We start from the raw sequence: 15618 nt of genomic DNA on the forward strand, positions 1-15618 counted from the left end.
CAAGGAGATTTAGTGTGTGTGTGAGAGTGTGTGTGTGTGTGTATGTAGGCGTAGGTCGAAGGTTTCAGATCACGGGTCGTAGCTCTATTCTCTCTTAATTTCCAGATGAACATTCTTAGCTAATCCCAGTAGAACAAGAAAATCATCCCCCTCTCGTTTCCCTCTCCCTGCTCAAACCCACACTGGACGACATTCGTGAAGTGTTTTATCATCAGTGACAGAGTTATTATTTGTCTGACTATTTGAGTGGTATATTATTATGTTTTATTGTCCTGTAAAGAAACTTGTTGGGTTTTGTTTCAGTATGAGAGTCCAAATCACAGTTTATTGCTCTGTGTAAAATCTTACATTTACTTGTATTCATTGGCAATGGCAGACATTTTTATGAGCAACTCACAAATGAGAATAATGTAAGCAGAAGTGATCAATTCAAGCTACTGTACAACAATGAAATATGCATTTAAAGTATAAAGACATGATGATACAGGCACAATATAAACGGTAAAGGAGATTTTGGAACTTGTAAATGTTTCTAAAGACATGATGTAATTGTTATATGATTATATAAAGAGGTTTTGTTGCTTTTTTGTGTGTTTCAGGACTACAAAACGCCAAAGCTCACCGTACACTGTTCGGACATCAAAGAGATTCGACGCTGTAATCGTCTAGAGATGCCAGACAATATGAACACATTTGTCTTAAAGGTGAACGAAGACACACACTGGTTCATTTCATTGAAAAAAACTATTATATATTGACAAGGCCGATACATTTGGATGGTATTAGGCCATTTTAAGATGATCGTCTTTGGCCTGATCTTCATAGTGCATGTCCTGTTTTTAGTTAATATTGCATGCAAAAAAATGTTAATTTAAATTGATTCAATTCATATATAATTATGGAATATATACAGTGGGGTCCAAAAGTTTAACACCACATTGAAATTTGGTGAAATCCACAAGTTTATAGGACTTTCATGTTTTTTTAAACACTGAAACCGTATTATGAACGAATATGAAATATTTCAGATCATGCAGTATTTCTAGGCGACTAATCAAATGTCATTGATCTGGTGACTTTTTGTACAGACGGCCAGATTATCTTTCTTTGAAGCTCGGGATGCTTCTTTGAACGAATCAAATCATGATGGAGAAAGTGGTCATCATGTTTTACAATAAATAAATAAAAAAATACATTTGAAAATTGCAAGACAGAACCATTTTCACTTCTGGTCTCAGATCTTTAAATCCCACTGTATTTGATATTTGAAAATGTGTGGTGAGTCTTTTTTCTTTTTTTTTGTAGATACAGTATATCTGATTTTAGAACGGTTTTATAAACATGTATTTTCACAGTAATATACTGTATTACAGTATTTTCACAAACCAAAATGTCTGTTTGTGAATCCAAGTTATATTTGTTGTCCCAAATGAAAAAAACGTCTAGCACATAAAAGTTTATACCTGTTCTAATCTGTCTCAGGTTAATGCTACTTCTTGGGAGTCTCGTCGTTTCAGAGCTGGAAAGGAGAGCTCAGTCTTTGATTTTACTTTTTTGCTTTTTGCTGAAGTCGTCATGATTAGTGGTCGACCAAAATGTTTTTTTCCTTTGGTCTATGCTGATATCTAGAGAGCAAGGTGTCTGACAGCCGATATAAAGCAGATGAGAAGTCGATGGCAGCGCTCTGTGGTGTGACATGCTATTATCTATCTAAAACTATTCAAACAATCTTTACAATTACTATGCATTGCAGTTTTTATGGCCTCATGTTAATTGAGAGATACATGGAATAGTAATTGTTATATATTTAAATAAAAGTCATTAAAATGGTGAAAATTGTGAATTTATATTTATTTATTTATTTATTTATATATACTTCATATATATTTATATATATATGTATGTGTGTGTGTGTATGTATATATATATATATATATATATATATATATATATATATATATTAAGCTGTCTTATATATATTAAAGTAAATCTAAATAAATAAATAGTAATTTAATAACTGTAGAAAATGGTGTCAAGCTAGTCACATATATAAATGTATTACAATTTATTACATATTATTTTTATTTTTATTGTAGCAAATTAGTTCTTTTTTCAAATCTCACTTCAAATTCAATAAAAAAAATATCGTAAAACAGGACATGCCATTATTCTTTGGCAAAGCTGTCTTGAAACTGACACAACTCAACTACGGTTAATACAAACTGATGCTGACAAACACAAAATGATCAGCCAAGTTCGTTTCTAAATCTTTTATCTTCTTGTGTTCTGTCCGTTCTCTCTCTCTCTCTCTCTCTCTCTCTCTCTCTCTCTCTCTCTCTCTCTCTCTCTCTCTGCTCAGGTTACTGGCCATCCTCGTAGTTTTATATTTGAGGCCGATAATGAGCAGCAGGTGAGCTCCTGGACCACAGAGCTCCGGGAATGCATCACTAGCAGGTGAGAGCAGCGCTTTCTGCATTTGAGCTAAACTTACTTCTGAAGATTCCAGACATCTGCAAAAGTTCCTTACATTCCCCTACTGAGAAAACCCACTCACTTCCTCTCTCTCTCTCACACACACACACACACACACACACACACACACACACACACACACACACACACACACACATTAGGTTTTCATGTTTAATGGGGGACATTCCATAGGCGTAATGACTTTAATACTGTAAAAACGAAATATTCTGTTCCCTAAACCTACCCATAACAGAAAACCTTCTGCATTTTTACATTTTCAAAAAACATCACTTACTCTGATTTATAAGCTGCTTTCCTCAAAGGGACCAATAAAATACCCCACAAGGTCAAGGGTTTTGCCATCTTTATGGGGACATTGTGTCCCTATAACATAGGGTTTACCAGGACTGCACACACAAACACACACACAAAGGGTTACAAGCAGCTCTATTTTAACAAGACTCAACTTAGTACCAAAGAAATCCACAGAGTTTGATTTCTCATGCATTGTAGTATTTCAAAATATCTTAATATAGATATCACTCTGTTTGTTTACTTGCAGACATGTCCGTATATACCATCTGTGTGTATGTCTGTCATAGAAGGTGTGTTTGTGTGTGTGTGTGTGTGTGTGTGTGTGTGTGTGTGTGAGCACACGAATGTTTCATTTCCTTTTATTGGTGTGAGGGTACTGAGAACTCAAGCCTGTGTGAATATATCAATGTGAGTTTTAGGAAGAGAGAGAGAGTGAGGTCTTCCTGTTATTCTGATTACTAAGAATCTCAAGAACTCGACTCAGCACATCTCATGGCCTCCTTTCTCTCCATGCCCCCTGCTCTCTCGTTTTCTTTGCCCTGTTTTATTTTTCTTATGTGTCTTTTTTTTTTTTTTTTTACCTTTACCCTTTTTTTTTTCTTTTTTTTTGCTTGTCCAAGAATTACAAGACACATTTCCTGACTCGAACCAAAAGCTTTTGTGCTGCTCTCTCCCGCAACTTCCCCAAACGCCCCTCCCTGAGTCTTGCTTCTGCTCTCTTCCTCTGTTCTTTCCTTCATTTCGTCCCTGTAGGTTTCAAAGCGACGTCTGTTTTTCTGTCTAATAGCGTCTGTTCTCCTCTCAACAGAGTTTCTCGCTGAATTCACTGCATTCTTATTTGATTTATGTATTTATTTTCACAAATTCTCCCTGTTTTTCATGATAGATAGATAGAAAGAGAGTGAGATAATTAACATAATATTAATATAATAAATCCTATATAGTTTAAACTAAATAAATACATATGATTTATACATATGCACACACACAGGGGCTGGACAATGAACCTGAAACACTGGCCAGTGTAGTGTGAAGGTTTCACGTCTATATAAACGCGGCCTGGTGGCCAATCATCACTGATTTTAGTGTGAAGGTTAACATCAGAGCAATAGCACAGCTGTACATTCAGTATTGCAGTTCACACAACATAATTGGAGATATATCAGTTCAGAAGAGAACAAAGTGTTGGTGCTCGTCTCGCTGGCTCATCTGTGACCAGGACAGCAAGTCTTTGTGGTGTATCGAGAGCTCTGGTGTCCAGGGTAATGTCGGCATATCTCCACATAGGACGAGCCGCATCCAACAGGAGTAACTGTCAACGCATGAGGAAGCTGTCCTGTCTGAAAGGGATGTCCAGGTACTAACCCGGATTGTATCCAAAAACCACAGCTGCCCAACTCGGGATGCTATAGCCAAACCTTTGGTCACTCGTGCCAATGCCAAATGTTAGTTTCATTGGTGCCAACAGTGCAAATCTTGGGCTTAAACATGCATCGTTCTCTGATGTATCCACGTTCACTGTCTTTCCCACATCTGTGGAAGTTACGGTGTGGAGAATCCCCCAAAGAGTCCGAACACCCGGACTAAACACGACGGTGGATCAGTGATGTTTGAGCTGTAATATCATGACATTCCCGACTGTGCTTGATGGATTACCGAACCGTTCTGAAGGACCATGTGCTCCTAATGTTTTAAACATTGTACCCTGAAGGTGCTGCCGTGTATCAGCATGATAATGTACCAATACACACAGCAAGACTTGTGACAGAATGGTTTGATGAACATTAAAAAGTGAAGTTGAACATCTCCCAAGGCCTGCACAGTCACCAGATCTAAAGGTTTTTGAGCCACTTTGGGGTATTTTGGAGGAGCAAGTCAAAAAAACGTGACTGACTGCTGTTCTGGAAGAGGAATGGGTCAGAATCCCTCTGGCCAATGTGAAGGACTTGTATTGGTCATTCCCAAGACAAACTGAGGCTGTATTGGCCGCAAAAGGAAGCCCTATATAAACCGTGTTCAATTCTTTAACATCTCTGTTTTGATTATTTGAAGAAATTTTACACAAAATTTAATAAAAAATGCAAATAACTTTGTATTTAAGCACATATAATATGTGCGACAAAAGTGTAGTTTTAGGGCATATGTTTTAGGGTCTCTTATGGATCGCAAAAAAAAAAAACAAGTTTAGCTCTTTTTAGTCATCAAACAATATGGACGTACCTTAGCATATGTGATGTGATGTTATTGACAGTGTGACATTGTGGGACCTCTCCATGCAATTAAAGAAGTTCATAGATGTTTATGAGAGTGTGTGTGTGTGTGTGATTCCAGGTCAGATAGTGTGGATGGAGAAGCGTTTCCTGTTAGTGACTCACTGAATGCAGTTCGCAGAGGGAGCACAGAGCCCAGCGGCCAGGGTGAGTCACGCACATACACACACATACACTTTCTCTCTTCCTGTCTTCTGTTTTTCTCTCTTATTGACATTAATGCAAGTACTCTAAACAGCTTCAAAAGCATTTGTCGTCAACTCGATCAAAACAGATCTTAATAACTGGTGTGAACGGGACCAAAACTCTCAATTTTGATTCTTTATTGGTCATATGTTTTAGTTATACAGTTGAAACAGTGTCACAGTTACATTCGCTGCATAGATTTCCACTGCAACACATTTTTCATTCAATTTTATAAACTAGCATTTTAGATGAAACTATTTTGCATGATAATCGACCGCTTGCTTTAGGTAGAAAATCAGATGAGAGAGTCATATTCAGATGTCTGTAAACACACTGTCTCGTGTGCCTCCACAGCCTCTCTGGGATTTGGACTCACAGAGCACGCCTACAATAAAACGGATCACTTCCTGTCCTCTTACCCATGGTTCCACGGGCCCATATCACGTGTGCGGGCTGCCTACCTTGTACAGCATGCCGGGGTCAGCGGTCATGGGAACTTCCTGGTGAGACAGAGCGAGACACGGAGAGGAGACTATGTCCTCACGTTTAACTACCAGGGCAGAGCAAAGGTAATAATAACTCAATATCATCATTATCATGAATATTATTTTCATTAGGGATATTCAGTATATCAGTCACCAAATGGTTATTGCTCAATTTTGTGTTTAAATGTATTATTATTATTATTATTATTATTATTATTATTATTTTTATTTTATTTTATTTTAAAGGCATCATGTTTAGGCTACTACTGGAAGCAAATAATATCCGTGCTTATTTTTTCATATTGAGTCAGTATAATGTATTTCTGAGTGTTTTAAAAGCATTAAACAATTATTATCTTTTTTTTTTTTTTTTTTTTTTTTTACTGTACATTATACCGTTTTGTGAAATACACACACTCAAAAAAGCCAGAATATTATATTTTCAATTTAATTTATAAAACTGTATCCCACAATGCAGTGCTCAACCTAATCTTCCATTTCCATTTTTTATATCTCTGCATTATTATTATTAGACATTTTACACAAATTTTAAATAAAAATGCAAAATAACTTTCTATTTAAGTGCATTTAATATTTTATTAATTAAAAATAATTATATTTACTTAAATTTAAATGCATTAAAATAATGTAATATTTTATTAATTAAAACAACTATATTTACTTAAATATAAATACATTATTTTAATGTAAGCATTACATTTAAAATTATTAACATAACATTTTCTATTTGATCACTATTCACATCAATATTACTGTTGCAAATTATTTTCTCTTGTTTATGTCAGTATTTATAATGCATTTTCCTCTGTTTTTCTTCCTTTGCAGCATTTACGTCTATCTTTAACCGAATGGGGTCAGTGTCGTGTGCAGCACCTGCGTTTCCCATCAGTCATGGACATGCTGAATCACTTCCGCAACTGTCCGATCCCACTGGAATGTGGCGCCGCACGTGACGTTACGTTGGCCAGTTATGTGCGGGTTAACCCCACTCACACAGGTGAGACTAGACATATTTGCACATGTAAATATATACAGTATAGCACAGCTTTTTAGCCGGTGTTATGAAACCCTGCTCCTAAGATGTGCAGTCTGAAACGATGCAGTGTTAGAATGTTATTACTAGATGCTTAACAACCGACAAACATTTCACGTGCTTTGCACCGTCACAGAAACTGTTAAATGGCGGCGTCAACTGGTGTGAAGAAGAGACCGTTTCATTCTTATCTTTAGAGGGCAACAGATCGCAGTTGATCCGTGATCCGTACGGACGAGGCCCGGTTCGGCACGCATGTGAATCGCGGATTAACTGTCAAGTTTAACCATCATAGAGTAAAAGTTTATCACTTGCACGTTTTTTTTTTTTTTTTTGACAATTTGCACATTCAAGAGATTTTAAACCATTCAAGCGAAAGAAGAGGTGACAAAGAACACCGGATTGATTCCTCTTTCGCGTCTCCTTGCGCTTGAACGGACACATACACGTCAAATTGTTAAAATACCCGTCTCAGCAAGTATTTTTGTTTACGCAGTCGGTTATGTCCTAAGTGAACGTAACCAGTTGAGAAAGAAATCAGATGTGTATGAGTATATTGATCCGTTCATTATGTCTTAAAGTGACAGCAGCCTATACAAATCTGCTGCTGTCTGTCATGTAACCAGTCCCTCCAGAAAAACGCGATTATGCGATCGCATAATTCAATGCATAATCAGCCAAAGTCCACATATTTATGCAGGGGCCGCATTTTTTCAAATACGCCGCACTTTCGCCGCATAAATTGCCGATTTCCGCGCGCGAAATATGCGGGGCTTGCATGATTTCATAATGCCCGCATTTTCGTTGCAAAAAAGTCACATATATCTTAGCAGAAAGTTGAAAAATGTTGCGTTTACGTCACACAAGAGCAGCCATTTTCCCCTGTTGCCATGGGAACGTTATGAAGTGACGTTATTACAGTTGTAAGTATATAGTATGTAAATTTATCTTACAGTAAGAGATTGCACTTATTTTAACAGAAGATGTCATGTTTTGTATAGCTACCTCTGTAAAACAGGAAGCACACATTTTATTTTTATATTCATTTTTACAGAAGTTGTAGCATATTCCTTTTGTAAAGCTACAGAACTTGTTTGACTCATGCATGTTTTGTAAGTTTGAGCCATGTGTTTATTAAGGCTTAAATATTCCCAGCACTTTCTGTGATGTAGTATGCTTGCTTATCATAGGAAGTAATAAGAAACGACTTTTTACATTAAGGTAGTTGCACAGGGAATCACTTTTTTTTCTCTTTTTCATCAAACCGCAGTTTTTGCAAGTTCCCGCAATTTCATTGCATAAATATCCCGCATATTCCATGGCATTTTTTAAGAAAACGTGCCGCATAATCAAGGATTTTTGCCCGCAACAATCACAAAAAAACTCTGGATGGACTGTTTAATATTAATTAAACCATAAAACACATCTTCAACAAAGATTAATCTATATTTAATTTATACAGTGAACACTATAGTGTTATTTTACAATTTACTGATTACATTTCTGTTCCTGAATACTACTGTTTTAACTTTATTTGTAACTTTGTCATATTGTATATATATCTATGCTTGTAATTGGTGTATATGTTCCTATTTTATTACTGACTTTTATCTTTAATGTTAAATGATAAATTTTATTGCTGTGGTATTGATGTACTTAAAGTGGTCTTTTAGTAATAAATGAAAAGCAAAGTTACATTGCCCCCCCCCCCCCCTCCCCCCTTTTTTGCTGATCCGAAAAATGATCCAATCCGAGACTCAAAAACTGTACTATGATCCGAAGCGTGGGTTTAGGGATCCATTGCACCACTACAGTGTATAATATAAAGTCGTGCAATATTAGAGCTTTTATATAAACAGGTCGCACACGTCTCTCCTCCAATCAATAACAATGACACCGCAGATAAGTACATTAACCCAGGGTTTAGGAATGTACAGTGTGAAACGTCAGTTCATGTTAACCCCGGGTTAAATTATGAGCATTGTGAAACATGGAGGAAGATAGCGCAGGATTAATGCAATTAATAATGTATTAATGCTTAATGCAAGCAATATAACATAAGTGCCGCCACGTGGAGTTCTGGAGGGGGAAAAAACTCACTTAAGCATGCTTTTGCACATACAATAAAGTGCAACAGATGTTTTCTTAGTAGACAAATTGATTTGAATCACTTCTGAGTCATTTTTATATTTTAATGTAAACCATCTGATCGTAATTGTTATTATAAGTAAACATGTTTGATTTATTCTCCAAAGCCCATTTTTTTCACATATTTGGTGCTTGGCAAGAATTAATTTTGGGCTTATGTGTAATGTAATATATTGCAATGTAATGTGTGTAAACCACATTAAATAGCATAATAAAAATGTTTAAATAATCTTTGGCTAGTTTATGTGATCATACAAAGTAATAAAGGCGATATTTATTGCACTGTTAAAATACAACATATAATGTTCGGGCAGCTGAAAACATGCATACAATTTCTTTTTTGTCACACACTTTGAGCTCGGCAGGAGCGTTTCCCTCTTGTGCTTTGTGGTTTAGATGGGTTTTAGTAGTTCTGAGAGACCTGACACAAGGAAACATGCACTCTCTCAAACACACACGCATCCATACACTTTTATGCATATCATCACGACTACAGACTAACCTGCCATCAAGTCTCTGTTTCCTGCTGTCCCACCCTCACAAGCTGTAATAATGTGGTCAAGCACAAACACACACATATACACGAAGCCTAATACCATGTTTTATCACACACATTTACTAGCATGCTCTATTTTGTGCTCATACTTCAATACACTTCAAGCACACACACACTCTTACTGTGACACTCGCAGATGTTGTAAATGTGAAGACGATGCCCTCTATGGGATACAGGGAGCATCGTAAGGTTATTGAGGAAATATGATTCAATCCAAGAAATAAAATGCTGGGGTGGGGGGGGGAAGAAGTCGTCAAAACTAGTCAATCTATTTATGTGAATAACTGTAGTATACTCTAGCATGCAAAAGTTTGAGGTAGGTAAGATTTTTGTCATATTTTTGAATGAAGCCTCTTATGTTCATTAAGGCTACATTTGTTTGATAAAAATATTGACTACTTTCTCACTGTATTTTACATCTTACATTAAATATTTCCATACAATGCTCCCTGTATCCCATAGAGGGCTTCGTCTTCACATTTACAACATCTGCACCCTGCAAATAGATTGACAGTGTTTTTTTGTTTTGTTTTCCTGTGATGCAAAGCTGTATTTTCAGCATCATTACTGTGTCACATGATCCTTCAGAAATCATTCTAATAGGCTGATTTCATGCTTAAGCTAAATGATGAAAACAATATTCAAAACAGTTGTGCTGTGCTTTTATATTTTTGTAAAAGCTGATATACATTTGTTCAGGATTCTTTGATGAATTGAATAGAAAGTTCAAAAGTATATATTTTATTTGAAATATAAATCTTTTGTAAAGTGTCTTTACTGTCATCAATTTAATGCATCCTTGCTAAATAAAAGTATTACTTTATCGTTCACAAGTGTAATAAACAGTAATATTAAACTAAATATCTAACAAAAGTAATATTTAAAAATTCATTATTTAGAGATGTTCAGCTCTATAAATTGCTTTTTGTGATAGTCTTTTCTTTTTTTGTAAAATTCATAGAAAGTAATTAACTGAATTTTACGAATAAAAATGTTGAACTTCTGAGTGTAGTGTTCGTCATCATAGGCAGATGGAGCAATTTGTGGTTCTACATTTATGTGCTCATGAAAACTTCATCTACCTTTTAAGACTAACTGAAAACCAAAATGTTAAACTAGTGAATTTTTGATAACTGCAATAACTGTTGCGCTGATGAAGTGTTTTGTCTGTTCCATGTCTCTAGGTCAGAGTTCGGCTGTGGGCTCTCCGGTGCTGGTGCCCTTCTCTCGCTGGAGCTCAGAGCCGAGTCTGGCTCACTGTAGCCCGGATTCATGCCCTCACATGGCCCAGTCGTGTTCGCCCCCCTCAGCGTTAGTCGAGCTCCCGCACCGCACGCCCCCTTCCCTTCCAGATCGGCCCGTTCCCGTTCCCGTTCCCCTGCGCCGGAGCGAGTCGGTGGGCCGCAGAAACCTGCTCCGCCACCCCAACCCGCTGCCGCCCCTCCTGCCCAACCGGGACTCTGACTATGAACTGGAGCCGCTGGACAGGGGGCGCAAGAGAGCCATCGACAACCAGTACATGTTCTTCTGACAGAGACGGGATGAAAAAGCGAACAGAAGCAGCCGTGGATGCAAAGTGCTCCAGGATTCCCGCCCGGATGGAGACTTCGACAGAGTCGTGCACAAGACTCGGGGTAACCGTGCGATGCACACGTGTCTGAACGATACCGCCAGAGCCCTGTCACTTCACCATGACAGCTGTCTACCTTGTTAATGTATTATACAGATGTTTCACCATCAAATGTGTGTATTGTAGAATAACTAAAGTAGGAAGGAGAAGCGGGCAGCTGCTCATGGGGATACAGAGCATTTGTCGGAGATAGTGGAATGGGAAAGTTTCACAATGGCTAGTCAGTAAGTCGAACACAAACCAAGGGTCAATCCAAACACGTCTGTGTCTACACCGGAAGTGGCCGACATTGCGACAACTTGAGGTCGTCTACACTGGAAGCGTTCACAGACCAGTCAGCTGCAAGCTTGAGACTACACTCGAGCCATTAGTAAAATGACAATAAAATCATTACTAAAAAATAACATTTATTTTCAAGAGAATTGATGTTGCGTGTGATAATATTATACTTAATTTTACATAATATGTTAGTATTCTTACAACTGCAGATGCATATGGTTAACTAAATAAAAAAAAATGTTTAAAATTAGTATATTAGACCAGAAACATCTAGAGCTGGCTTTGATATATAACGGTCAGAAGTTATTTAAACGTGTAAAGAATACAATTTATAGATTTGAAATAAAATCACGTCATTTTGGATGTGGCTGGAGTTGTCGGAAATAGAAATGGAGAAACGGGGCATCCGCTTTAAGTGCTTACAGTGTAGACAGCTCTGATATTTATAACCGGAGCAACTTAGTTGTGTCGTGTTGCCACATACCAAACATGTCCGATGTAGATACTGTGTTAAACATCTTAAAGATCCAAATAGTTTAGTCTGGCTGCACACACACACACACACACACTTTCAGATTGTTTAATTCATGTTCAGTTGTAGTAATACACAGGTTTCTATATGTTTCGTGTATTAGAAGACCAAATTATATAGACCACATTTTGGTCGCATAGCCGAGGCCTTGATGTAGGACGCCTCTCGACACAGTGAGTCGTGTCATCTTGGATTCTAGAGGTTTACATTTTAACTGACCAAAGAATAAAATGAACCAAAAACCAATCCAGCATTATAGCCAATAAGTTTTGTTACACCTAAATTGTTCTGAATTTGTTTAAACCTGTGAATTCATTTCCTTCTATCTGTTTTAACACATTTTAACCCTCATGTGTTTCATGGCTTCATAAGCTGTGGAAATACTACTTTTAAACTAACAGCTACAAAAATCTGACACCATAAATAGTTGATATTAAGCTATTTGTCTGTCGTTTTTTTAGTAAATGCATTAGCAAAAAAAAAAACATTGCTCAACGTTTTCGGAGCTGTGTCTCCTTTGTGTCTCTTTGAATCGTTGTGAATGTCTTTCTTTGTGCTTAACACTACCATGATAGTCAAATCTGTATCAAGTGCAGATACCCAAATCACTTTATATCTCATTCATACATAATTTGGAAAATCTCACATTTCACCCCTTAGTCAAAAGAAAAGGATGTGTGTATATATATATATATATATATATATATATATATATATATATATATATATATATATATATATACAGTGCTATGCATAAGTGAATACACCCATGCTAAAGTTGACTAAAAAGAGGAATAAAAAATCATCTTTTGGAAATTGAACTTAATGCCTTAATTTAAAAAATTAGGAAAAATCCAACCTTTAAGGACACCAATTTTCTTTGTGAATGAATAATGTATCGTAAATAAATAAATGTTCTTCCTTAAAATACATGGTGCATAAGTGAGTACACCCCTATGTTAAATTCCCATAGAGGCAGGCAGATTTTTATTTTTAAGTATTTAAAAAAAACTATTTTTAGGATACTATGCATCCTGATAAAGTTCCCTTGGCCTTTGGAATTAAAATAGCCCCACTTCATCACATAGCCTTCACCATACCTAGAGATTGGCATGGGGTACTTTCCATAAGATCATCTCTCAATGCAAATCAAACTAGCTTTTAGGCTAACTGAAATAAAACCATGCCAATCTCTAGGTATGGTGAAGGCTATGTGATGATGTGGGGCTATTTTAATTCCAAAGGCCAAGGGAACTTTATCAGGATGCATAGTATCCTAAAAAAAATAAATAAAAAAATACTTAAAAAAAAAAATCTGCCTGCCTCTATGGGAATTTAACATAGGGGTGTACTCACTTATGCACCATGTATTTTAAGGAAGAACATTTATTTATTTACGATACATTATTCATTCACAAAGAAAATTGGTGTCCTTAAAGGTTGGATTTTTCCTAATTTTTTAAATTAAGGCATTAAGTTCAATTTCCAAAATATGATTTTTTATTCCTCTTTTTAGTCAACTTTAGCATGGGTGTATTCACTTATGCATTGCACTGTATATATATATATATATATTTATGTATGTATGTATATGTGTGTGTGTGCATGCATGTGTGTGTACCTGATTAATCCTACGTTGTGAGGACCAAATGACCTCACAAGGATATTGCTACCAGTAATTTATATTTTTTTTGGTCCCCATGAGAAAAATAGTACTAAGTAAAGTTTTTATTTTTAATTTTTTTAGGTTTAGGGGTATGGGATAAAGTATGCAATTTGTACAGTATAAAATTATTATGTCAATGGAAAGTCCTCATAATGATAGAAATACCTGTGTGTGTGTGTGTGTGTGTGTGTGTGTGTGTGTGCGTGTATACGCGTGCTTGTTTAAATCATTTATGAGGACAACATTTTGCATAACGACATTACACTGGTATTACAACGAAAATGTGGTTTATGAGGACATTTCCTGAGTCCTCTCAATTAAAATGGCTTAAAAAACACAAACACATTTTATTAAAAATGTAAAAATGCAGTTTTCTGTGATTGTTTAGGGTCAGGAGATTGAATATACAGTTTTTACAGTATAAAAACCATTATGCCTATGGAATGTCCTCATATAAAGATAGGTGCGTGTGTATGTGTGTGTGTGTGTGTGCATAATCATATATTTACTAATATATCATATTTTTACTATATTTATTGAAAAAAATTATATGTAATTATATTTTTCATAAAATGAAGAAAATTAGGCCTTCATTTTTAGGACCATAAATAATTCTCATAATACTTAATGATTATTTGCGTGTTTTACAATGACTGTATTACAGTACTTTTATACATTTATATACAATTAAGACTTTTCTTCTGGTTGTGGGGTGAAATATGACTGACATATTACAGACAGGTTTTGTGCATTCATACAGTTGTCAATGATTGATGCAAAGCAAGAAACTTTTCCACGCTCTCTCTCCTCCTCTTCTGCTTTGCTGCAGAATTCGGTCTCTGCTACAGTTCGTTTCCGCTCCTGCTACTCTTCATCGGCCGTTGTTTCTTCGTTTTCGTAACACGTCTCGATACCACAAAGAACCGTTTCAGAATTGGCAACCACATTCTACACTCTATAATTATATCGTTTAAACGTGATATGAATACAAGCATACCTGTGTATCACTACCTCGCATTGCATTGTGGACTGTGTGTTCCAGGTGGACTGTTCTTTTATGATTGGACGGTGTCAGAGCAGCATTGTGCAGATGGAGTCAGACTATTCAGTTGCTTGTGTCATTGACATGCATGTCCACTAATAAGGGATGTGCTCAATTCAATCATCAAGAGTATTTAAATGACCATGCTGCTTTGCAAACGACCCAGAATGTCCTTTTGTAATTAGAAAACACTTGTTTTTTTTAATGCAAATACGTTTCTAACACAATTTTTAACATGTACAGATTCAATTTCGTATTGCTGACTTTATCGGAAAACAACAGCTGCATTGTCCGGTGATGATTTGCTTACTCCAAACGTAGTGCTCAACGGGCCATATCGACAAAGTACATCTCAGAGTCAATTGCACTGTTATATAATGGGATGGAAATGGGAAGATCTGGGGCCGGTCGCATAAACCGTTCAGACTAGTCACATTTTGTTTCTTTAAGACTGTTCATAACTGTTTCAAGTCAGTTATATAAAAACATAGATTTGATAGTAAGTAAGGCTGCCCCTTGACACTCTAGTTGGACATACTAGTACTCAAGACACAGTCTGAACATAAGGGCTATGTTGATGCAACCGGCCCCTGATCCTGAAGCTGTGCACTTTGAGATGCTTTGTACATGCAGGCCCTGAACTGCACCACACCCTCAAAGTTCAACTGATGAATGTATGTCCTCTCTCTCTATACTGTTGTTACTCTGAGACGTATAAGTGCACTGTAAACCCCTGGGCTTTACCCTCAGCTAGTTTAACCACTCCACCACGGCTTTCTGATCAAACTTTCCTGTTACTTTCCATGTAGCAATATGCATATTAAATTATATCAACTGTATTTTTGATATTTTTAGGTGGAAAAATAAAGGAAATTTTTCAGTCCACTAAGTATTTTTTGGTTCTTTGTGATGGGCATATTAAACAAAATATAAGAAATATAGGTTTAGGCACACACAATATTAATATCATAATGATTTAACAC

General features: G+C 36.4%; 1 protein-coding gene across 2 annotated transcripts in view; it reads left to right on the forward strand.

Annotated features, from left to right (window-relative positions):
* Positions 1-12654, forward strand: part of sh2b3 (SH2B adaptor protein 3) — a 43255-nt gene extending 30601 nt beyond the window's left edge. For both annotated transcript variants that reach the window (XM_084415333.1, XM_084415334.1), the window contains 6 exons: positions 600-704; positions 2360-2454; positions 5119-5204; positions 5598-5812; positions 6575-6746; positions 10671-12654. In XM_084415333.1, coding sequence (XP_084271459.1) covers positions 600-704; positions 2360-2454; positions 5119-5204; positions 5598-5812; positions 6575-6746; positions 10671-11017 — 1020 coding nt within the window. In that variant the 3' untranslated portion in view covers positions 11018-12654. The remainder of the gene's footprint in view (positions 1-599; positions 705-2359; positions 2455-5118; positions 5205-5597; positions 5813-6574; positions 6747-10670) is intronic.
* The last annotated feature ends 2964 nt before the right edge of the window (positions 12655-15618 follow it).

Source organism: Rutilus rutilus (assembly GCF_951802725.1).
Source record: "Rutilus rutilus genome assembly, chromosome: 7".
Lineage (NCBI taxonomy): Eukaryota > Metazoa > Chordata > Actinopteri > Cypriniformes > Leuciscidae > Rutilus > Rutilus rutilus.